This window comes from Polyodon spathula, chromosome 16 (assembly GCF_017654505.1).
Source record: "Polyodon spathula isolate WHYD16114869_AA chromosome 16, ASM1765450v1, whole genome shotgun sequence".
Lineage (NCBI taxonomy): Eukaryota > Metazoa > Chordata > Actinopteri > Acipenseriformes > Polyodontidae > Polyodon > Polyodon spathula.
Window position 1 is genome coordinate 20,880,164 of NC_054549.1, and position 25,902 is coordinate 20,906,065.

The 25,902-nt window shown below is 46.5% G+C and overlaps 1 protein-coding gene across 1 annotated transcript; it reads left to right on the forward strand.

The window, feature by feature from the left end:
• LOC121328973 (mediator of RNA polymerase II transcription subunit 12-like) lies at positions 1-25,834 on the forward strand. The gene is made up of 14 exons (XM_041274132.1): positions 1-83; positions 9,290-10,332; positions 13,464-13,636; positions 14,521-14,741; positions 15,451-15,608; positions 16,125-16,213; positions 16,350-16,569; positions 17,408-17,750; positions 17,952-18,127; positions 18,880-20,885; positions 21,781-21,808; positions 22,132-23,302; positions 24,825-25,203; positions 25,666-25,834. The coding sequence occupies exons 2-14, from the start codon at positions 9,583-9,585 to the stop codon at positions 25,832-25,834; spliced, it is 5,883 nt and encodes a 1,960-aa protein (XP_041130066.1). The 5' UTR covers positions 1-83; positions 9,290-9,582.
• The last annotated feature ends 68 nt before the right edge of the window (positions 25,835-25,902 follow it).

The following is a 25,902-nucleotide window of genomic DNA, read 5'->3' on the forward strand; positions in this document are numbered from 1 at the left end:
GACCGTTTTCTTCCGAACAAACAAAACCTCGACACTGGCCGCTGTGAAAAAAACAAACAACAACGATTTAAATAAATATAAAGGTAATTAAACATTTTCTTAACCCTTGCTTTCGGTGTTTTTGCGTATACCAATTGATTGAGCCGAGGTTTCTTTAGTAGAAAGACGGATGAGACGGTTTTTTTTTTTTTTTTTTATCGAAACCGTGGTCTGGGATTTAAACGGTTGTTGCATTTTGTTGAGAGAACCTGCCCAGAAAATGTGATTTTCTTATGTAATAAAGTTTAAAAATAATATCGCCTTGGTGAATGCTGATGCTTGATTAAAAATCACTGAATTATTTATCACTAGCGTGCGATAGCACAGCTCGTACTAAGTTGCCATCAAAATGTTTATTTACGTGACAGGTTCACATTGAAGAAAAAACGCACACACATGGAATTAGGATTGTCAGTGTTATTGTAGGTTTGAAATCTTGCTGTGTTAAGACCATTGATCATCTAGAATTTGTGTGTTGTGTTCGTGTTTGATAAAGCACGGTAGCCTATAATAATAATAATAATAATAGCAATAACAAAGCGGCCATCGTAGTCAAACTGTATTCGTGTTCACTGATATGAGATGGTATTCAGTAATTTGAATTGAATTGTAAATTTTTTATTTTATTTATTTTTCTAACTCGGAATGGTTTAGTTTAGTCGAATTATAAAAATAATCATTTATACAGACAGTTATACATCGAAACGTTGGGCAGCTGGCTCTTTGAGCTTATATATTATCTATCTATCTATCTATCTATCTATCTATATATCTATATATATATATATATATATATATATATATATATATATATATATATATATAGAAATAGAAAAAGATAATTAGAAAATTAGATAGATAGATAGATAGATAAGTGTCTTAGCTGAATTTTTAGATTGATTGCTGGTTTGAAACGACGAACCTTGTGGTATTGTTTGACATGCAGAATTGACAGGGGCAAAATACAGACATCAAGTTACACAGCGTGTTACTGCGTGTAACAGGATGGTAATACGACAATTGCAAAGCAGTTTGACTTCGTTCTTGGTTTTGCTGTGTCTAACACAGGGGTGCCTGATCCTGGTCCTGAAGGCCCAGTGCCCCTCCTGCTTTTTGTTCCAACTGTACACTAAGTTGATTAATTGGACCAATTAAGCTTCTAATAAGTGCTTGATTGGTCCAATTAACTAATTTAGGGAACAGTTGGAACAAAAGCCAGGAGGACACTGGTCCTCCAGGACCGCAGTCTATGGCGGCATTGTTTGACCTGCAAGAATTGGACAGAGCTTGTTGTGACATCAGTTACGCGTGCTGATCAACTCTGCGTGTAAAACCAGGATTGTTTGGACACCCTGCTAATGCAATAGGAGTCTGATTCCAAAGCAGTTTGACTTCTGCGATTCTGCCCTTTTTGATCAACTGAAGAGGTCCAGGTGTGCAACCTGAACTTGTTCCAAAAGTAGGCACTCCTAGACCTACTGCCTAGTGTCTAAGGCGGTATGCTTTCGGGTTCCAACTGTACAAAAAAAAAAAATTAATTGGGCTGGAACAAAAGCCAGGAGGCCCTGCTCTAACAAGAAGCTCCAGAGCTTGTTGACTTCATGCCCTGGCCTGATCAAGCTGGTAGTAAAACCTGGATTGAGTGACACCGCTATGCAATAGGAGTCTGATTCCAATCCCAGAGTGCAGACATAAGCTGCCTTGTCTTTGTTAGGGTGCAAGTATGCATGTTTTTTTTTCTCCTGTGCAGAGGTCACAGGTGTGCACAGTATATAGAAACCGGCAGCTGTCACTGCTTTCGCATCTCATCTAAGAGAGGTGTCACCTGCCCTGCTAAGGTGTCTGGCTTTCGGGTTATACATGCTGAAAAACTGCTGATGCTGCTGCGTGCACAATGTGAGTGAACCTGGGGACGTTTTAACGACACATTGTGGCTCCAGATGCCTGACTTTCAATTCAGTTGTCTTCCTGCTTCAGTTGCCGGAACCCGTGGCAAATTTTATCAGAGAGCTGACAAACTCATTTTTAAGGCCTGAAATGTGACCCAGATTTAAGCTGCTTGTGCTGTCTTGCTCCTGCCTGACCTTTGAAAGAACCTGCAGAGTACCTGCCTTGCCCCTCCGGTGCAGTAGAAATCATCTTAATTGTATGAATAAGTTTCCTTCTGGCTGGATACAGTAATATTTGGGCCAAGTCACTTCTATTTGAGCATCAAAAGAAACGCATCACATATTTGGATAAAATTCACTAGCTGTGATTGAAAAATGACAAACTCTGTTTCAGAGCAGGCGCAGTGACTTTTTATTGTGCTGATTGACATCACGAAGATGCTGCAGAATGATCTGTCGATCTCGGGCAGGTGCTGTGACTCTTGGTCTCGTGGTTGGTGTCCTGTCATTGACAGAGTGTGTCTGGTCATACTGTCGCTCTGCTTTCTTGATAGACGTGGCATATTGTTTTTTTTGTGTGTTTTTCTTCATTGCTTTTATTCAAGCTTGCAATTCAGCAGCTGAAATCACTCCGTATCCAGCGTCCAATTAACTGCCATGGGCAAGGATGAAGGATCGAGTGCTTAAAAAGAAACCAAAAAATTTCGTCAATGTCCATCATTTATATACCTTACTTTTTAAAAAAATTAATGTGTTATAACAGTGATAAGTTTCTTTTGATCCACGGCATGGCATGTCATATGCAAACAGGCTAAAAGAATTGAATCTATTCAGTCTTGAACAAAGAAGACGACGCGATGATCTGAGTCAAGCATTCGGAATCCTAAAAGGTATCGACAATATTGACGCAGGGGGACTTTTTCGACCTGAAAAAAGAAACAAGGACCAGGGGTCACAAATGGAGATTAGACAAAGGAGCATTCAGAACAGAAAATAGGATCCACTTTTTTACACAGAGAATCGTGAGGGTCTGGAACCAACTCCCCTGTAATGTTGTTGAAGCCGATACACCCTGAGATCCTTCAAGAAGCTGCTTGATGAGATTCTGGGATCAATAAGCTACTAACAACCAAACGAGCAAGATGGTGCCGAATGGCCGCCTCTCGTTTGTAAACTTTCTTATGTTCTTGTATGTAAGATCTGACTTCTCAAAGTATGTTCAACATGCTTTGTCAAGGGAAAGCGTGTTTCAAAACACATTGGAGGTTTTATAGGCTTTTTTGATGCCGTGGCAACCACACATGCTAATTCTCTTTCAATCTAATGTCTTTGTGATGTAATAGCTAATGATGTAACGAGCTGCTGTGCCCTGCCTTTTTTTTGTTTTTTTTTCTAAAAAACACAAACTTTAGCGTCTGTTCCTTGCAAAGTGCTGAACTATTGATTTTCTATTTGATAGGTGGCTCTGTATTCTTTTATATAGTGACGTGCCTGTCTCTTCTACAGATTTCATTACATTTTAATGCAAAATATACCACTCACAAGGTTGCTATCCTTGCTATATATATATATATAGGCACTTTATATATTGTCTCTGCAGGTAAAGAATAGTTCACAGCAATGACATGTAAATTAGGAGGCTGTGTGGTCCAGCGGTTAAAGAAACAGGCTTGTAACCAGGAGGTTCAAATCCCAGCTCAGCCCGACTCTCTGTGTGTGACCCTGAGCGAGTCACTGAACCTCCTTGTGCTGCGTCTTTGGGGTGAGACGTTGTTGTGAGTGACTCTGCAGCTGATGCATAGTTCACACGCCCTAGTCTCGTATCTTGTAAAGCGCTCTGTGATGGTGGTCCAGTATGAAAGGCGCTATATAAAAAAGATTCTACGATGAAGATACTTGGTATTATGGTCTGTGGATGCAGTGCTGCAATGAAACGTGTTTGACCGGAGCCTGGCTGATGCAGTTTATATTAAAACTGATTTTTGTGGCTAGTCTTTAGATTTGCTTCTTCTGGCTACGCAGTTGCTCGGCGTTTTAAATTAAAACAATTGAGTGGTGGCTGACTCAAATCTCCCCAAGCCTTTCATCCGAGGTGACTTGCACAGGTGTTGCAGGGCAGCACAGGGTTACAATGCAAAAAACAGAATATTTAAACAGTGTAGCTGACAGTCGGTTCAAATGCTGCTGGAATACAATATGAAGTAAAATGGGATTAAGGCAATTTGTATCTACAGTGGTAGTGTAAGGATAGCGCATCAGCAAAGGATCCAATAACACAGTGCTGAGGTCAGGCAAGTCCAGCGCAGAGCAGGAGGGGGGGGGGGGATCAGCATTGGAGGTCCGTGCTGCAGGGTCTGGTTATGGTAACTTTTGGCATTGGAAAATCTTTGTTTGTGGTGGACAGCTGATTGCTTTTCTGAAGTTTGTTATTAAGTATTGATTTCTTACCGATGGTGTTTTGAGGTTGAAAGACAGCAGCTGACGCAGTGTTCAGTCCTTTTTATGCATTTGGTTTCTGCGTGCTCAAGATTAAAAGAGACCAAGGCCGCGATCTTTGCTTGAATCTCAGACTGAATAGGATTGTGGGGCTCTGTGTGTGTGTGTGACTGTCTGTCTGTGTGACTGCCTGTGTGAGTGTGTGTGCGTGCGCTCGTGTTTGAGTGTGACTGTGTGTGTGTGTCTGCCTGTCTATCATATGTACACATTGTAACTGCTCCTTTTCAAAGTGTCTGGGATGAGCAGTAAAGTCTCCCTGTGTACTCTGAGACAGAATTACAAAAGAAAAAAGCCTGCTGTCTTGAGTATTAAAATGTCCTTTAGCCGCAGCTTTCGTTGCACATTTTACTGCAGAGTGCATCAGCCCCACCCTTCCCACCTGACCGATACTTCACGACAGACTGCCAGAGGCTGCAGAACATACATCTAATTATTAATTAAACAACCCATTACTGTCAGACCAGCTCAGCGTTTTACACAAAGAAGCATGCTTCCCATTGTCCAGACCACAGACCACAGACACACTCTCTCCTATATCTTTAAGCCTATCCAATATCTTTAAGCCTTTTCATTTAAAAAATTGCCGTGGCCCAGCGAATGCTTTTTCTGTAAAAAAAAAAAAAAAAAAAAACAACTTCCTAGTTTTTTGACGTTTTGAAGTCAAGTTATATAATGAAATCTCTCTGAAATGTCTTTATAAATGTCTTTGTACTATATAGCACTAGACCCTTATATTGATGAGACACAGCCCTCTGAAATGTCTTTATAATATACAGCACTAGACCCTGATATTGATGAGACACAGCCCTCTGAAATGCCTTTATAATATACAGCACTAGACCCTGATATTGATGTGATACAGCCCTCTGAAATGTCTTTATAATATACAGCACTATATATATATATATAGACACATATATATAAATATATATATAATATATATATATAGACATATGATATTGATATATATATATATATATGAATATATATATATATATATATATATATATATATATATATATATATATATATATATATATATACTTGATTGGTGTATCTGTGGAGAGAGGAGAGACAGTCTAGACACTTTTCAGTTTTTGAATATTTCAGCAGTTCTTGTCTGTTGTGCTCCGATGGCCTGGGTGCATTTCAGTAAGCTGTTGGTTTTTACTTTGGTGTCTTTTATGGGGTATGCCCAAGATACAGAACTGTGCTCTGCTATAGTGTGTGTGTGTGCGTGTGTGTGTGGTGTGTCTGTGTGTCTTTGTCTCTGTGTTTGCGTGTGTGGGTGTGTGTGTGTGTGTGTGTGTGTTAGGGGGAGGTTGGGGGGTGTGTGTGTGTGTTTAGGGGGAGGTTGGGGGGTTTGTGTGTGTGTGTGTGTGTGTTTAGGGGGAGGTTGGAGGGTTTGTGTGTGTGTTTGTGTTTAGGGGGAGGTTGGAGGGTTTGTGTGTGTGTGTGTTTACGGTGAGGTTTGGGGGTTTGTGTGTGTGTTTAGGGCGAGGTTGGGGGGTTTGTGTATGTGTGTGTGTGTGTGTTTAGGGGGGTTGGGGGGTTTGTGTGTGTGTATCTGTGTGTGTCTGTCCCTCTGTGTGTGTAGCCTGTGTGCAAAATGCAGCTTTATTTTTCTTTGCCATTTGTTAAATTGAACTGTTCTGTACACTGTTGACATGTAAGCCATGCTCAGATGTCCCTCAGATTGATGGCTCTAATTTTGAATTCCAGGCAGGGGGAGATGGCTGTTGCTGACATACTAAATAGTTTGACTACAGTAAAAATACCATCATTTACTCCTGTTACTCCTGTGTCAGCCCTCTCTGCAGTAATAAATACATGAAATGTGATGTCTGCTTGCTCTAAGACCCCAGGGGCAGTCAGGCTTTTAGCAGGTATACAACACAGAATTCAATTCCCTAAGACATGCAGAGTGTGGGTTACAAGTTCGAATCGTCACCCAGAACCGTTCTGCAGGCTTGCAAACAGAAGTCTGGTGTTTCTGTCACTAGTGGGGAAAAAAAACAAAACTTTTTTTCATTTCGTTCAAAAGCCACATTTGTATCCTCCAGGAGAGTGGAGTTTAGCCTCTGTTTACGTAGTGGAGGCGATGGTATGTACACACGCAGGGCTGGGAATCAGACTCCCGCTGCACAGCAGTGTGGTCCAGTCCTGGTTTCACTGGGAGTTTAATAATAAGACACACCTGAGCTTGTTGCCTAGACACACTGGGGCTGATCAAGCTGGTAGTAAAACCTGGAATGGGTGAAACTGCTATGCAATAGGAGACAGACAGACAGACACACACAGGAAGGCAGATGCTGTGTGTGGTCAGACCTGTAGTGATTCATTAATGTGATTTGGAATGAGCCACAGGGATTAATCTCTGTCTGTCTGTCTGTGTCTCTGAGTGCTTCTTTCAAATCCATTTTCATACCTTTTATAAGCACCGGCATTATTATTATTATTTTTATCATTATCAATGGTGAGTCATATATAGATGCTTTTATCCAAAGCGACTCGTAGAGACTAGGGGGGTGAACTCTGCATCAACAACAACTGCTGCTGCTGCAGAGTCACTTCCAATAGGACCTTGTTTGTTTTACGTCTTCTCTGAAGGACGCATCGTTGATCCCCTTTAAGGGAATGCTAAGAACGTTTTAAAATCAATTTCCTCACCCCTTATTAGCACTTCACAAAGTTTTTGCTGGTAGCCCCTTTTCTGTTCTTGAAAATCTTTTTCTTCTTTTGCATGTATTTTATACTTCGGTTTGGAAGACCTCCCCCCTATAGAATGAACTCACTCAGCTTCAAAGAGTCCAATGAAAGCTGCTGAATAATGTTCCCTTGTTAACATATTGAATTACACACCCTCTGTATAGAATGAACTCACTCAGCTTCATAGAGTCCAGTGAAAGCTGCTGAATAATGTTCCCTTGTTAACATATTGAATTACACACCCTCTATATAGAATGAACTCACTCAGCTTCATAGAGTCCAATGAAAGCTACTGAATAATGTTCCCTTGTTAACATATTGAATTACACAGTGCTTTGGAGTTTTCCAAAAACGAAAATTGAAAAATGTGACATTTTTTAACTTGAACACCAAATAATACTGTATTATTTATTTATTTATATATTTATTTCTTAGCACACGCCCTTAACCAGGATGACTTACAATTGTTACAAAATATCACAGTACAAAGTACCACATTGTAAAATATCACATTGCAGATAAGAGCTGTTATAAAGTATAATATGTATCTCTGAGGCGCTGCACGTGAGTCTGCAGTGTGTAAAGAAGCGGGCGGCTGACGCCTTCGGAGGACAGCGTGCGTTCGTTTTCGCCGCTCCTGAGTCAGCGCAGGGGTGGTAGTGGTGAGCTGAGCCTAAAAATAATTCGATATACCAAATTGAGGAGAAGTTTAGTAATCACCAATTATTTTATTATTAAGCGAGTAAGAGCAGGTAGCGAGTACAATAAAGGGGTGAGAACGATTTCAAATAAGAGCAAGTACAAAAAACGTGATTACAGATACCTATAGGAGTAGAATCAAACACAAGATACAGTAAGTAGTGATAGGTAGGAGCAGAAGTTGAATACAGCAAGGTTTGGAGCAGTTCAGTACAAGTACAAGCTGATGCAAGCACTGGTACAATTGGGTGCCGTATAGTCCAGTATAGTCGAGAGCTATGAGGTTTACAGAGGCTGTCTGAAGAGGTGTGTCTTGAGGAGGCGCCGGAAGGGGGTCAGGGACTGGACAGTCCTGAGATCCATGGGCCGGTCGCTTCACCACTGAGGGGCGAGGGTGGAGAAGGAGCGGGCTCTGGAAGCAGGGGAGCAGAGGGGGGCGGTACAGCTAATCTGTCGGTGGAGGGGGCAAGAGGGGGGTCTAGGGAAGAAATCATTACAAGGGTTTTGAATGGCTTCCAGTAGATTTTTTGTGATTATAAATTTGTAGTTTCTTTGATTGCATGATGTTAAATAAATCCCTATAGTTCTTTTACGTGACGTCTAAATTCCTAAAATTGTAGGCAATACGAACCTTTTGGCCACAGTGTAGATTAGCAGTTGCTGCTGCTGTGTTCCCAGGTACTTAATCAATGACGTGTTGCAGATCAGGTGCTTTGCCGCAGCTCTGTACTGTACAGCACTAATGCACTGGCTCCTCTGTATCGTCGTATGTAAGGGAATAACTTCACGAATCAGCGACACAACCAGAGGGAGAGAGAGAGAGAGAGGGAGACACCAGCTCTAATGTTGTAAAGCAGACAAGAGGTAAGAGATTTGAGAATCAATGCTCAGCGCTCCTTTAAACCTCCTCTGCTTTGCCACGCCTCTCTCCGTGCTTCACAAGGCTGCCTTCTGCTTTACCGTGCTTCCACCTCGCTTCGTTACACTGTTTTAAAAGCCTTTGATTGATCCCAGCCTGTCAGTACGAGGCACTGTTCAGCCTCCTGTCAGACTGCCTGTCTCAAGCACTGTCTGCTTGAACAGGATCTGGAAATGTGAAGGCCACTGCGGCAGCAGAAAAAGCTCACAGCATTCTGGGTGTTGTAGTTCAGTTTCTGGCTGTTGGAAATATGAAGGCCACTGTGGCAGCAGATAAGCAAATAGTATTCTGGGAGTTGTAGTTCAATTTCTGGCTGTTGGAAATGTGAAGGCCTGTGCAGCAGCAAGAAGCGCAGAGCATTCTGGGAGTTGTAGTTCAGGTTTCAGCTGTTTTATTATACCACGGAACTTACTGTAATAACTAAACTCATTATCGAGGGAGAGGCAAGTGTTTGTAGTGGTTCTAAACTTGTTTAGCTTTCCAGATCATCTGCTTTCTGATGATAAAATCTGATCTTTTTTCTTTTTTTTTCTTTCAGGATTTACTTGAAGACATCGCTGTATCCAATTATATTTCTCTCTCACTTTCTAGCGGATTCAAAACCAGACAACACAAAACACTGTAAAGATACATATATTTTTTAAAATTAAAATTCATTGCTATTTTCTAATAGTTTTAAGGACTAAAAGTTTACAGCCCAAGTTTACAACTTGCTGTCAGGATGTCGTGAGGGAGGAAAGGAGAGAGCGAGACAGTCGACTGGAGGAGGAGAAGAGGAAGAGGGGGAGGTAGGAGACAGAGTGGGAGGGAGGAAAAGAGGAAGACTTTTCGATGGCGACAGACGGCGGCGAACCAGCTGGCACAGAGGAATCGGAAAAAACAGATGGAGTGAGTGTGGAGAAGAGGAGGGTGCTGGAGCGAGAGGGGGGAAGCGACAGCAGCCCTGGGGGCAGCAGAAACGGCGCTGGCCCAGGCAAAACCGCAGCCATGGTCCCTCTGACCGTTTCTACTGCGCCGCTCTCTGCTTCAAGCCCTCCATCTTCCCCTTCCCTGACAATAAAGCACCCTGCTTCGCTCGGCGCGATGGACACTAGCGACGCCAAGGGAGTGGGGGTCTCCAAGTCCGGCTCCTCTAGTGGCGGGAGGGAGAACAACAAGCGTTTCTTCCGCAAAAGCGTGGAGCTGTGTGAGGAAGAGGAGGAGGAGAGAGAAATCGCTAAACGGGGCACGACTCGCACGGAGAGCTCCGACAGCGTGTTTGCCAACATCCCCGGGGCCCCGCTGTCTTCAACGCCGCCACCTGCAGCCCGCGACCCTCAGGAAACCTGCAACTCCACCCCCGGTAAAAATCAACCGGCCAACATCGCCGCACCGGCTGGCTCAGCTGCTGCCATCGCAGCCGCGGCCAGGGTGAGGACAGAAAGGGAGCTGGAGGAGGAGGCGGAGATGAAGGCAGTGGCCACCTCGCCCGGGGGCCGGTTTCTCAAGTTCGACATAGAGCTGGGCAGGGGAGCCTTCAAGACCGTCTACAAGGGGCTGGACACCGACACCTGGGTGGAGGTGGCCTGGTGTGAGCTGCAGGTACAGTCTCATACCCAACCCAACCCCCCCACTACCCCCGGTATCGGAGTTTCCCAGAGCAAGAGCACAACACAGTGTCATACAGCACAGTGAAAGCATAGGCAAGCATTGTAAAGCACAGAGAGGTCTGGTAAAGCATAGGGAAGCATTGTAAAGCACAGAGAGGTCTAGCAAAACATAGGAAAGCATTGTAAAGCACAGAGAGGTCTGGTAAAGCATAGGGAAGCATTGTAAAGCACAGAGAGGTCTGGTAAAACATAGGAAAGCATTGTAAAGCACAGAGAGGTCTGGTAAAGCACAGGAAAGCATTGCAAAGTACAGAGAGGTATGGTAAAGCATAGGGAAGCATTGTAAAGCACAGAGAGGTCTGGTAAAACATAGGAAAGCATTGTAAAGCACAGAGGTCTGGTAAAGCATAGGGAAGCATTGTAAAGCACAGAGAGGTGTGGTAAAGCATAGGCGAGCATTGTAAAGCACAGAGATGTCTGGTAAAGCATAGGGAAGCATTGTAAAGCACAGAGAGGTCTGGTAAAGCATAGTGAAGCATTGTAAAGCACAGAGAGGTGTGGTAAAGCACAGGGAGGCATTGTAAAGCACAGAGAGGTCTGGTAAAGCACAGGGAAGCACATTAAAAAAACAAAACAAGGAATTTCCAGCTGTCCTTCCCTCACCTTTACAATTGAGTACCAGACAGTAAGTGGCAGTCAGCCGATTGGAAGCGAATTTGTCCCCCAAAATCCTTTTTATAGCCTAAAGATAAGCATGGTTTGAATATCATAGCCAGGGTTTTGAAAGCTAGGGATTTTTAACAAACAGTAAAAAAGTAAAAGTAAAAATATTTTAATTTCTTTCAATTTCTTTATTTCTTTGTTTATTTTACACAGCCTGTCACATTGAGTTTCAACTCTGTGTATGACAAATCATGATTTGAGAACAAGCTAAACCAGTCCTTTCAAGGACTCTCTGTCTCTCTCACCCACCTACTCCTACTCGCAATGATCAAATCTGCCAGCGCTTGCTGCTGAATTGCAAGCTGCACAATAAAACCTTGATTATGTTGAACTCGGTTTTCTTCACAAGCAGCTCTGTGTTTGACGAACAGCTGCCTGCGATCCTGCCCGTTGTCTGCCCTGTTGCTTGGGCACGCCACGAAAGCAGACTGAGAACCGTCTGCGGAATAATCAGCTGCCTATTCTCTTGTCTGTTGTGCTGTGGCCTTCGGTGGCCCCCTGTATAATTGCAGACCACTGATCGAGTCGTTTGTGGGTCAGCTTTGTTCTCTCCTCCATTTACTTCTGGGTGCTCAGTAACAGAGAGGCAGTCTTCTGAATGTTAATCAACACTCACTCGCACTGTAAAACAAACAGCAGCCTGGCATGACTTGTGAATTGATCCATTGTCCTTGTAATGTATCTGGCAAACCACCACTTATTAATTTGGGATGAAACTTGGCATTGACATTATCTAGGGTATCCAAATACTGGGAAATATGGGTTTGTCTGTCTGTCTACATCGTTCCGCCTGTCTGTCTGTCTGTCTACGTCCGTCCGTCCGTCCGTCTACATCGTTCCGTCTGTCTGTCTGTCTGTACGTCCGTCCGCCTGTCTGTCTGTCTGCATCATTCTGTCCGTCTGTCTGTCTACATCGTTCCTTCTGTCTGTCTGCATCCTTCCGTCCATCTGTCTGTCTGTCTACATCCTTCTATCTGTCTCTGTCTGTCTGTCAGTCTACATCCTTCCGTCCATCTGTCTGTCTGTCTACATCCTTCCGTCCGTCTGTATGTCTGTCTGTACATCCTTCTGTCTGTCTACATCCTTCCGTCAATCTGTCTGTCTACATCGTTCTGTCCATCTGTCTGTCTGTACGTCCTTCTGTTTGTCTGTCTGTCTTTCTACGTCGTTCCATCTGTCTGTCTGCCTACATTCTTCTGTTTGTTTATACGTCCGTCCGTCCGTCTGTCTGTCTGTACGTCCGTCCGTCTGTGTGTGTCACACTTAGATTTGTACGCCTATATTGAGAAGTGAAGACGTTCTTTCCCATGCTGTGATATCCAGCCCCTTCCCCATGCAGCTTAGTCAGGAATGAATAGCACTGTTTTCTCACCTCTCCCTGCTCGATAACAAGCCATCCTTTACAAGATAACTATCCCATTATCAGCATGTCAAGACCCCCCCGTGGGCCATTGATTCATGTGCAAATTGTAGTTAAGCACAGCAAGGGTAGACATTAATGGGTTACGCCTCCCCCCCCCTTTTCATTTTTCACAGTAAGTGCTTTGGGTCGGACACAGAGCACCCCCGAGCAGCAGCCCAGCTTGAGTTTCAGATAATTCATTTCTCCTGTTTGCATTGTGTGGGAGTCATACCCAAATAAAACAAATCAAAAAGTCAAGACAGAATAAAATCTGATTTATATGCAGCGTGTGTGACTGCCTGTTTGTGTGTGTGTGTGTGACTGCCTGTCAGTGTGTGTGTGTGTGTGTTCTCAGTCTAAGGGATGCTGTGTGTGTGTGTTCTCAGTCTAAGGGATGCTGTGTGTGTGTGTGTGTGTTCTCAGTCTAAGGGATGCTGTGTGTGTGTTCTCAGTCTAAGGGATGCTGTGTGTGTGTGTGTGTGTGTGTTCTCAGTCTAAGGGATGCTGTGTGTGTGTGTGTGTGTGTTCTCAGTCTAAGGGATGCTGTGTGTGTGTGTGTGTGTTCTCAGTCTAAGGGATCTAAGGGATGCTGTGTGTGTGTGTGTGTGTTCTCAGTCTAAGGGATGCTGTGTGTGTGTTCTCAGTCTAAGGGATGCTGTGTGTGTGTGTGTGTGTTCTCAGTCTAAGGGATGCTGTGTGTGTGCGTGTTCTCAGTCTAAGGGATGCTGTGTGTGTGCGTGTTCTCAGTCTAAGGGATGCTGTGTGTGTGTGTGTGTTCTCAGTCTAAGGGATGCTGTGTGTGTGTGTTTTCAGTCTAAGGGATGCTGTGTGTGTGTGTGTTTTCAGTCTAAGGGATGCTGTGTGTGTGTTGTCAGTTTAAGGGATGCTGTGTGTGTATGTGTTGTCAGTCTAAGGGATGCTGTGTGTGTGTGTGTGTGTGTGTGTGTGTGTGTGTGTGTGTGTTGTCAGTCCAAAAGATGCTGTGTGTGTGTTTTCAGGACCGGAAGCTGACCAAGATGGAGCAGCAACGTTTCAAGGAGGAGGCGGAGATGTTGAAGGGGCTCCAGCACCCCAATATCGTGCGTTTCTACGATTCCTGGGAGTCCTCTCTGAAGGGGAAGAAGTGCATCGTCCTGGTCACTGAGCTCATGACCTCCGGCACCCTCAAAACGTGAGTGCGGGACACTCAAAACATCATGTCTTTGCAATCCTCTGTGAAGGAAGCAAAATCTGATAGGTGCAGATCAGCTGTCAAATTAACCCTAACCCCAAGCTCCCAGCCCCCTAGTCCAAGCCCCCAGCTCCTAGCCCCCAGCCCCCCAGTTCCAAGCACTTCTAAGTCACGTGAGGAATAATGTTTACTGAGCCGAATGAACCTGTGACTCATTGAAGGCTCTGTGGGGATCTCACCAGCGATTTCTAAATGTCATTGTCAGTCCCATTCTCTATTGGACACTGAAAGAGTCATCACAACGATCAAAAACATACTGCTGAAGTCAACCCCGAAAATAGCTAACTTAGCTGTTCGCTTCTAGTTTCGTTAAATGAGCAGAGATGTTTTGTCTCTCAAAAAGTTCATTAAGCTTTTGCTCCGCCCTGAGCTGTAAAACACATTAAACACGTCCAGCTGAACAAACAGTAAGATCAGTTAAGTTAAAGGCTACATGAGAACCTTTTTTATTTGATTGTGTTACAGACTCCCATGTGTTGCTACAGCTGTTTATGTAAGGTGTGCGTATTGTTTTGATTACATGTACCTGCATGGACTGCTCAAAACTACATTTCCCATCATCCTCCTGCTCACATATGGAACTGAGATGGATTTTCCAGTGAGCAGGAGGATGATGGGAAATGTAGTTCTGAAAACCAGAGAAGACCGTGCCGCCCCTCGAGGGCTGGGAGTATGACACCCCCCTGAATTATCCCAATATCCCATGCAAGCTGCTGTATGATTGCACAACTTGTAACTGACCCGAGGTCTGCTTCAAAACCCTTAAAAAAGTACCGTTGTCCTTGTCGATTGTCTCCGTGGCGACTGCTTGGGTCTCTCCACAGGTACCTGAAACGCTTCAAAGTGATGAAGCCGAAGGTCCTCCGAAGCTGGTGCAGGCAGATCCTCAAGGGCCTTCACTTCCTGCACACGAGGACCCCTCCCATCATCCACCGGGACCTGAAATGCGACAACATCTTTATCACCGGCCCCACTGGCTCCGTGAAGATTGGCGACCTGGGCCTGGCCACGCTCATGAGGACCTCCTTTGCCAAGAGCGTGATCGGTACGGTCACCCCAAAACAGCAGTTACCAGACGCCCCGGCACAGCTGGCATTGCCCCACTTTTCAGCCTTTTTGTCCCGGTCGGAAAGATTCTTCAAATCGTTCCTTCTTTTTCTTTTTTTTTTTTTAATCAGTGCAGAAATGTAGCAGTGTGCTCAGCAAGCTGACAGCACAGTCATCTATCATACAAGCATTTAAATAAAGAAACACATGGATTACCTGCTGTTTGATCATTCACATTATGTGCTTAATAATGTGTATTCTGTTTAACTTCCTGGATCTTGGCTGTTTATTATAAAAACAATAAATAAAAATTGCCATATAATATATATAATTAGCTGTGGCCAAAACTTTAGCATCCCCCTATAGAATGAACTCACTTAGCTTCATAGAGTCCAGTGAAAGATGCTGAATAATGTTCCTTTATTAACATCTTGAGTCACACACCCTCTATATAGAATGAACTCACTCAGCTTCATAGAGTCCAGTGAAAGATGCTGAATAATGTTCCTTTATTAACATCTTGAATCACACACCCTCTATATAGAATGAACTCACTCAGCTTCATAGAGTCCAATGAAAGCTGCTGAATAATGTTCCCTTGTTAACATTTATTTATTTGTTGTTGTTATTTGTTTTTGTTTGTTTGATCTCATGTTGTAGTTTCCTTGACTCTGTCACAATGTTAAATGAACAGATCTCTCTTGCAGGCACCCCTGAGTTCATGGCTCCCGAGATGTACGAGGAGCACTATGATGACTCTGTGGATGTCTACGCCTTTGGCATGTGTATGCTGGAGATGGCCACTTCGGAATACCCGTACTCTGAGTGCCAGAACGCAGCCCAAATCTACCGCAAGGTCACCAGCGTGAGTGCCCGGGTAGATGGGGGTACAGGGAGGTACAGAGAGGTACAGGGAGGTACAGAGGTGTACAGGGGTAGAGGGGCATACAGGGGGTACAGAGAGGTATAGGGGGGTACAGAGGGGTAGACGGGTAGAGGGAGGTACAGGAGGGTATAGAGGGGTAGAGAGAGATACAGGGGGTACAGAGGGGTAGATGGGGGAAGAGAGGGGTACAGAACATTCAGGGTACTTCCGTACAGATCTAGCCCCAAACTACAGCATGCAAAGATGTCGACTGCTTTATTTAAAAAACTGAAAGGCTGAACTCAGCCTGGCTCGGCGATCTAGACTAAGGCTGTGAAAGTTTAAACTCTTAAGCAGCTGAATGCAAATCATAAACAGCTTGTTGTTGTTGTTGTTGTTGTTGTTGTTGTTGTTGTTGTTGCTGTTGTATTTCCCAAACTGGAGATGTAGCGTCTTGATAATAAGACAGTACCCGAGTGAGTTTCAGCTGCTCGTTTCTTGTGCTTCGTTTCTCAGGGCATCAAACCCGCCAGCTTCGAGAAGGTGAGCGACCCAGAGATAAAGGAGATCATTGGGGGGTGCATCCGGCAGAACAAAAGTGAGAGGTGGGTATAGTTTTGTTGTTGTTTGTTAGTTTTTTTTTTTTTTTTTTTAAATGATGCCTCAATCCTAAAATTCGAGGTGTGCGTGCGTGTGTGTGTCAGCTCTAAGTGGTCTCTTGTCTCCTCCTCCTCCCTGCAGACTCTCTATAAAGGACCTCCTGACCCACGCTTTCTTCGTGGAGGACACCGGGGTGCGCGTGGAGCTGGCAGAGGACGATGACGGGGTGAAGGACTCCCTGGCCCTGCGGATCTGGGTGGAGGACCCCAAGAAGCTGAAAGGGAAGCACAAAGACAACGAGGCCATCGAGTTCAGCTACGACCTGGAGAATGACCTGCCAGAGGGGGTGACGCAGGAGATGGTGAGAGACTGGAGTGGGAGGGGCTCGGGGCGTGGCAATGGGAGAGAGATGGCAATGGGAGGGTTGTAGCAATGGACATTTTTCAGATAGGCTACGTTACACAATATGTGAATTTAAAAGTGTCCCATAGTAAAAGCACAATTAATGAGGTAAAGCACAGTGAAGCATTGTAAAGCACATATAGGTCTGGTAAAGCATTGGCAAGCATTGTAAAGCACAGAGAGGTCTGGTAAAGCATAGGCAAGCATTGTAAAGCACAGAGAGGTCTGGTAAAGCATAGGGAAGCATTGTAAAGCACAGAGAGGTCTGGTAAAGCATAGGCAAACATTTTAAAGCACAGAGAGGTCTGGTAAAGCATAGGGAAGCATTGTAAAGCACAGAGAGGTCTGGTAAAGCATAGGGAAGCATTGTAAAGCACAGAGAGGTCTGGTAAAGCATAGGGAAGCATTGTAAAGCACAGAGAGGTCTGGTAAAGCATAGGGAAGCATTGTAAAGCACAGAGAGGTCTGGTAAAGCATAGGGAAGCATTGTAAAGCACAGAGAGGTCTGGTAAAGCATAGGGAAGCATTGTAAAGCACAGAGAGGTCTGGTAAAGCATAGGGAAGCATTGTAAAGCACAGAGAGGTCTGGTAAAGCATAGGCAAACATTGTAAAGCACAGAGAGGTCTGGTAAAGCATAGGCAAGCATTGTAAAGCACAGAGAGGTCTGGTAAAGCATAGGCAAGCATTGTAAAGCACAGAGAGGTCTAATAAACTCAGCAAACCTGGCTGAGCTTTGGTCAACGCAGAGTGTAACCATGGGATAAACATTGTCTTCATCATTGTCGTTTTTGTGTAGGTGAAATCCGGCTTTTTCAATGAGAGCGACTCCAAGGTCGTCTCAAAGTCGATCCGCGACCGGGTCATGCTGATCAAGAAGTCCCGCGAGACGCGGCAGCTGCTGCGCGGCTACGAGGAGCGTCGCGACTCCCAGACCCCCTCGCTAGGGGGCAGCATCTCCGCCTGCTCCCAGCTCAGCGGGCTGCTGCCCTCCCTCAGCCAGCCTGCAGGGGGCGTGACGACGGTGGTGGCGCCAGTGACTGGAGGGACCCTGGGAGATGTTGAGGAGCTTACTGAGGTGGACCAGCATGTGAGGCAGCAGCAACTGCAGCAGAAGCTTGGGCAGAGCTCCACTTTCACAGGTATGACTCATTTATTACAGAGATAATCTACTTATTTAGTAACCTACAAGCAGATTAGGGCTAGTGCCATCATCAGTGTTATAGAAACTAGCAGAGACTGAGTCAAGCAGACCAGCGTTTGGGCTCTAGTGCCTTCATCAGTGTTATTGAAACTAGAAGAGTCAGGACCTGCTCACTGTGTGCTCTGTGTTGCCGTGTCAGGTGATGGTGTCGGGGAGAGTTGTGCCGGTCCCGCTGTGTTCTCAGACCCCAGCGCTGACCAGCTCCTCAGTGGACACCACCAGGTTCCCAGCATGCAGCAGGCTGACCTGGGACTGCACCAGCAGTACCAGCAGGCTCACCAACCACAGCTGGGCAGCTACCAGCAAGGCATTGCGGTGAGACACCTTTTTCTTCTATGAAAAACTTCCCTCCTCTTAGAAAAGTGCTCAATACCACGGGGGTCAAATCCCGGCTCAGCCACTGACGTAAAACAAACAAGGTCCTATTGGAAATGACTCTGCAGCAGCAGTTGTTGATGATGCAGAGTTCACCCCCTAGTCTCTGTAAGTCACTTTGGGAAAAGGCTGGGGCACAGTTAAAGCACAGCACAGAGTAATAAAGCACTGTGAAAGCATAGGTAACCATTGCAAAGCACAGAGAGGTATGGTAAAGCATAGGGAAGCATTGTAAAGCACAGAGAGGGATGGTAAAGCACAGGGAAGCATTGTAAAGCACAGAGAGGTCTGGTAAAGCATAGAGAAGCATTGTAAAGCACAGAGAGGTCTGGTAAAGCATATAAAGAAACAAAACAAGGTCCGTCCCTCACCTTTTACAATTGAGTACGAGACAGTAAGTGGCAGTCAGCTTCCACAGTGAGTGTTTAAAAAAAAAAAAAAAAAAAGTTGTTTACTACACTGTTTATCTGTCTGTGTATATATCTATCTATCTATCTATAATAGAGCTCAATTCAAAATACTAAAAGAAACTTAATAACACCACCCTTCTCCTTTCTGACACACCCTGCATAAAATCTGCGCAAATTGAAAACCCTTTTACTTCAGAGCTTGCTGCTCCTTTTAATGTAATGCTTACGCTGTCTCTCTCCCTATCCCTCCCTCACACCCCCACCCCTCCTTTTCCCCTCCAGCATCTTGATGCCTCTCTGCAGCCTCGTGGGACAGAGGGGCAGCCCCTGACCCAGCTGCAGTCACAGGCAGGGTCTGGCACGGTCCTGTTGGACTCCTCCACCGGCCCGGCTCCTGCCTCCTCCAGCACAATTCCCGGCCCCTGCCTGGTGGCTCTCCCCCAGACTCAGACGCAGGCTTTCCGGACCGGGGTGTGTCCCCAAACAGGGGGCCCTGCAGAGACGGCGGCAGCTGTCGTGGATCCGAGCGATTCCGCAGGCGCTCGAGTTGTACCACCTCAAAGTGTCCAGCAGCCGCAGCATCAATCTCAAACAGCACAGGTCTCCCAGCACCAATCCAACCCCTTACAGATTCAGCAGGCTTTAATGCAGCAGGAGCAGCAGCAACAGGTTTTCTTGTCTCAGCAGCCGTCGCATTTGCAGTTACATGGAGGTAGTACCGAGTCACAAGTGCAGCAGCAGCACTTAATGCGACAGCAGCAAATGGAACAGCAGGCTTTCCTATCGCAGCAGCAGCATCAACTGCCAGCTGAGGCCCAGCCTGCAGGGTTCCAGAAACACCCGTCTGTGGTTCAGGACTCCTTACAGCTTCAACACGCCTTAATGCAGCAGCAGCAGCAGCAGCATCAAGCTTTCTTGACTCACCAACAGCAGTTGCAATTGATTGGGGGAATGTCCGAGTCGCAAATGCAGGCGCATTCAATGCAACAGCACTTAATGCAACAGCAGGTGGATCCGCAGGCTTTTCTACCGCAGGAGCAGCCGGGACAGCAAGCTGCATCGATGGGGCAAGCTGCACAGTTTCAGGCAGAGCAGCATTATTTACTACAGCAGGCGCAGCTTGGCTACCAGCAGCTGGCTCATCTCCCCTTGCAGCAGCAAGCAGAGCACACTCAGCAGGTTTGCATACCGGCGTCGGTACAGCAGCAGCAGCAGCCTGTGTACAGCTCTCAACACCAGCAACTGCAACGACAACACTCGGCGATGCAAATGCAGTCGCCGCAGCACCAGGCAACAGGTGCGCAGGTATCAGCACAGCAAGCAACGCCGGCTGTCCTTCAGCAGGGCCAGCTGCCAGCGGCTGGATTGACATCGCAAAAACAGCAGCAAGTACAGCAGAAACAGCCGGTGCAAGTTCAACAGGGCCTGTTACTGCAGCAGCAGCAGGAGAACCTGATAAAACAGCATCTGCAACAGCAGGCCCAATCTCAACAGCAGCAGCAACAGCAACACGCTGCTCAAGTTCAACAGGATCTGTTACTACAGCAGCAGCAGCAGGCTCCGTTACAGCAGCAGCAGGTTCGGTTACAGCAGCAGCAGCAACAGGCTCAGTTACAATCTCAAGTTCAATTACAGTCTCAGCAACGACAACCACCGCCACAACAACAGCCAGGTCCAGTTCAACAGGACCTGTTACTACAGCAACAACAGGCGGCTCAATTACGGCAAAGGCAACAGGCTCAGTTACAACAGCAGCAGCAACAGTTGCAGGCTCGGGAACAAAAGCCAAGTCAAGTTCAACAGGACCTGTTACTACAGCAACAACAGGCTCAATTACAACAGACTCAATTACAACAGCAGCAGCAAAAACAGGATCTATTACAGCAGCAGCAACAACAGGCTCAGTTACAGCAGCAGCAACAGGATCTATTACAGCAGCAGCAACAGGCTCAGTTACAACAGACTCAATTGCAGCAGCAGGCTCTGTTACAGCAACAGTTAGAGGCTCAGCTACAAAAACAGTCGGTTCAAATTCAGCAGGATCTGTTACAGCAGCAGCAGCAACAGGATCTGTTACAGCAGCAGCAGCAACAGACTCAATTACAGCAGCAGCAGCAACAGGCTCAGCTACAGCAACAGTTACAGGCTCAAGAACAACAGCCAAGTCAAGTTCAACAGGACCTGTTACTACAGCAACAACAGGCTCAATTACAACAGACTCAATTACAACAGCAGCAGCAAAAACAGGATCTATTACAGCAGCAGCAACAACAGGCTCAGTTACAGCAGCAACAACAGGCGCAAATACAGCAGCAGCAGCAACAGACTCAATTGCAGCAGCAGCAACAGGCTCAATTGCAGCAGCAGGCTCTGTTACAGCAACAGTTAGAGGCTCAGCTACAAAAACAGCCGGTTCAAATTCAGCAGGATGTATTACAGCAGCAGCAGCAGCAACAGGCTCAATTACAGCAGCAGCAACAACAGGCTCAATTACAACAGGCTCAATTACAACAGGCTCAATTACAGCAGCAGCAACAGACTCAATTACAGCAGCAGCAACAGACTCAATTACAGCAGCAACAGCAACAGGCTCAGCTACAGCAACAGTTACAGGCTCAAGAACAACAGCCAAGTCAAGTTCAACAGGACCTGTTACTACAGCAACAACAGGCTCAATTACAACAGACTCAATTACAACAGCAGCAGCAAAAACAGGATCTATTACAGCAGCAGCAACAACAGGCTCAGTTACAGCAGCAACAACAGGCGCAACAGCAGCAACAACAGGCTATTACAGCAGCAGCAGCAACAGGCTCAAATACAGCAGCAGCAGCAACAGGCTCAATTACAGCAGCAGCAGCAACAGGCTCAGCTACAGCAACAGTTAGAGGCTCAGCTACAAAAACAGCCGGTTCAAATTCAGCAGGATCAATTACAGCAGCAGCAACATCAGGATCTATTACAGCAGCAGCAACATCAGGATCAATTGCAACAACAGTTACAGGCTCAGCAACAAGCCCAGTTACAACAACAACAGCAACAACAGCCGGTTCAAATTCAGCAGGATGTATTACAGCAGCAGCAGCAGCAACAGGCTCTATTACAGCAGCAGCAGCAACAGGCTGAATAATCAGCGCATCAACAGGCGTCAGTCGTACGATTGTCACATTATCGTCGTTACAGCAGCAGCACAGTTCAACAGGCTCATACAGTCAGCACAGCAAATGTCCGTCGTTGTACATGCGTCGGTCACAGTCTCATTACATGGTCAATCAGTACTGTCAACAACAGCCTCAGTACAGCAACAGTCGTTGTTCAAGTCAAGCTCAGCAACAAGCCCATTTCAAGTTCAACAGGTGTGCAACAGCAACAACAGCCGCAGCAGCAACAGGCTCAATTACAGCACAGCAGCAACAGGATCTGTTACAGCAGCAGCAGCAACAGGATCTATTACAGCAGCAGCAGCAACAGGATCTATTACAGCAGCAGCAACAACAGGCTCAATTACAGCAGCAGCAACAGGAGCAATTACAGCAGCAGCAGCAACAGGCTCAGCTACAGCAACAGTTAGAGGCTCAGCTACAAAAACAGCCGGTTCAAATTCAGCAGGATCAATTACAGCAGCAGCAACATCAGGCTCTATTACTGCAGCAACAACATCAGGATCAATTGCAACAACAGTTACAGGCTCAGCAACAAGCCCAGTTACAACAACAACAGCAACAACAGCCGGTTCAAATTCAGCAGGATGTATTACAGCAGCAGCAGCAGCAACAGGCTCTATTACAGCAGCAGCAACAACAGGCTCAATTACAGCAGCAGCAGCAACAGGCTCAGCTACAGCAACAGTTACAGGCTCAGGAACAACAGCCAAGTCAAGTTCAACAGGCTCAGTTACAGCAGCAACAACAGGCTCTATTACAGCAGCAGCAACAACAGGCGCAAATACAACAGCAGCAACAACAGGCTCAATTACAGCAGCAGCAACAGGCTCAGTTACAACAGACTCAATTGCAGCAGCAGGCTCTGTTACAGCAACAGTTAGAGGCTCAGCTACAAAAACAGTCAGTTCAAATTCAGCAGGATCTGTTACAGCAGCAGCAGCAACAGGATCTGTTACAGCAGCAGCAGCAACAGACTCAATTACAGCAGCAGCAGCAACAAGCTCAGCTACAGCAACAGTTACAGGCTCAAGAACAACAGCCAAGTCAAGTTCAACAGGACCTGTTACTACAGCAACAACAGGCTCAATTACAACAGACTCAATTACAACAGCAGCAGCAAAAACAGGATCTATTACAGCAGCAGCAACAACAGGCTCAGTTACAGCAGCAACAACAGGCGCAAATACAGCAGCAGCAACAACAGGCTCAATTACAGCAGCAGCAACAGGCTCAATTACAACAGACTCAATTGCAGCAGCAGGCTCTGTTACAGCAACAGTTAGAGGCTCAGCTACAAAAACAGCCGGTTCAAATTCAGCAGGATCAATTACAGCAGCAGCAACAGGATCTATTACAGCAGCAGCAGCAACAGACTCAATTACAACAACAGTTACAGGCTCAGCAACAAGCCCAGTTACAACAACAACAGCAACAACAGCCGGATCAGATTCAGCAGGACATGTTACTACAGCAGCAGCAACAGGCTCAATTACAACAGCAGCAACAGGATCTGTTACAGCAGCAGCAACATCAGGATCTATTACAGCAGCAGCAGCAACAGGCTCAAATACAGCAGCAACAGGATCTATTACAGCAGCAGCAGCAACAGGCTCAAATACAGCAGCAACAGGCTCAGCTACAGCAACAGTTAGAGGCTCAGCTACAAAAACAGCCTGTTCAAATTCAGCAGGATCAATTACAGCAGCAGCAACATCAGGCTCTATTACTGCAGCAACAACATCAGGATCAATTGCAACAACAGTTACAGGCTCAGCAACAAGCCCAGTTACAACAACAACAGCAACAACAGCCGGTTCAAATTCAGCAGGATGTATTACAGCAGCAGCAACAGGCTCAAATACAGCAGCAGCAGCAACAGGCTCAAATACAGCAGCAGCAGCAACAGGCTGAAATACAGCAGCAGCAACAACAGGCTCAATTACAGCAGCAGCAGCAACAGGCTCAGCTACAGCAACAGTTACAGGCTCAGCAACAAGCCCAGTTACAACAACAACAGCAACAACAGCCGGATCAGATTCAGCAGGACATGTTACTACAGCAGCAGCAACAGGCTCAATTACAACAGCAGCAACAGGATCTGTTACAGCAGCAGCAACATCAGGATCTATTACAGCAGCAGCAGCAACAGGCTCAAATACAGCAGCAACAGGATCTATTACAGCAGCAGCAGCAACAGGCTCTGTTACAGCAACAGTTAGAGGCTCAGCTACAAAAACAGCCTGTTCAAATTCAGCAGGATCAATTACAGCAGCAGCAACATCAGGATCTATTACAGCAGCAGCAACAACAGACTCAATTACAACAACAGTTACAGGCTCAGCAACAAGCCCAGTTACAACAACAACAGCAACAACAGCCGGTTCAAATTCAGCAGGATGTTATTACAGCAGCAGCAACAGGCTCAATTACAACAGGCTCTATTACAGCAGCAGCAACAACAGGATCTATTACAGCAGCAGCAGCAACAGGCTCAGCTACAGCAACAGTTACAGGCTCAGGAACAACAGCCAAGTCAAGTTCAACAGGCTCAGTTACAGCAGCAACAACAGGCTCTATTACAGCAGCAGCAACAACAGGCGCAAATACAACAGCAGCAACAACAGGCTCAATTACAGCAGCAGCAACAGGCTCAGTTACAACAGACTCAATTGCAGCAGCAGGCTCTGTTACAGCAACAGTTAGAGGCTCAGCTACAAAAACAGTCAGTTCAAATTCAGCAGGATCTGTTACAGCAGCAGCAGCAACAGGATCTGTTACAGCAGCAGCAGCAACAGACTCAATTACAGCAGCAGCAGCAACAAGCTCAGCTACAGCAACAGTTACAGGCTCAAGAACAACAGCCAAGTCAAGTTCAACAGGACCTGTTACTACAGCAACAACAGGCTCAATTACAGCAGCAGCAACAGGCTCAATTACAGCAGCAGCAACACCAGGCTCAATTACAGCAGCAGCAGCAGCAAAAGAAGCAACAGCCTGCCCATGTCCCTCAGCTGTACCACATTCAGCTACAGCATCCCATGACTGTCCCTCTGTACAGCCAAGTGGTGGCAGGGGTCCCTGCCCAGTCCATGCCAACGGCTACAGCAGCCCGGCCACCCCTGCAGCAGGCAGCGGAGCCGGGGGCTCCGTCTTATTCCCGTAGCAGTTCCTCCGCGCTCCCTGTTTTCCCCAGCCCCTCCAGCTCTCACCCCGTCCTGCCCGCTTCGTACCCGGGGGGTGGCTCCGAGGCTGCCCCGGGACAGTCTTCTCTGCTGCAGTCTGTGGATCAACAGGAGCCCCCAATCCCCACCCCCACGCCCACTAGCCTCCTCCCTCATCCCTCTGCTGGAGACACCCCTGCCGATAGCACCCTCAAGTTCATATTGGCAACAGTCCTACAGATGTCTTGGGGGGAAGGGGAATGTGGGTGGGGCTCACCTGGGTATGTGGGCTTTCCGAAGTGGCGCATACAGTAAACGCGTACATGTGGAGTGCAGCATGACCCTCTAGCTGGCGTAGTCCGACACAGTGTCGGCAGTCTGTTCACAGCACGAGGATCCCCCCACCGCGCGGAGCTCCTGAGCAACTGACTCCCATGCTCGCAAGCCAGCGCCTCCCATGCCGAGGGCTCGTTGAGGTCAGTCACCAATCCACTATCCACCCGCTTCAGCCGCGGAGTTGGCCTAGATATGGCGCACTGCGCGCAATTGAGCCAGCGCACAATCGGATTGTTACTAGGCGCTAGACAGGTTCAGGTACAGGTCGTCTTTCACAGTTGTCAGACAACATGCTCATTACGTAAGGCAGCACCGCTCAATTACAACAGGCTCAATTGCAGCAGCAGGCTCTGTTACAGCAACAGTTAGAGGCTCAGCTACAAAAACAGCCGGCTCAAATTCAGCAGGATGCAGCAGCAGCAAATCAGGCAGCAACAGGCTCAGCTATTGGCAGGAGCACATTTCCAGGAGGACGCAGCAACAGGGTCTGAATCCAGCTCCAGCAACGCCGACAGATCTTACGGGGGCATCCAGGCTCAAAGGCAGCAGCAACAGGCAGCGATTCCCGCCAGTTAGGGCTCCCTGCGAGCCAGGTGAAGCTCTCAACAGGCTCAGTTACAGCAGCGCTATTACAGCAGCACCCG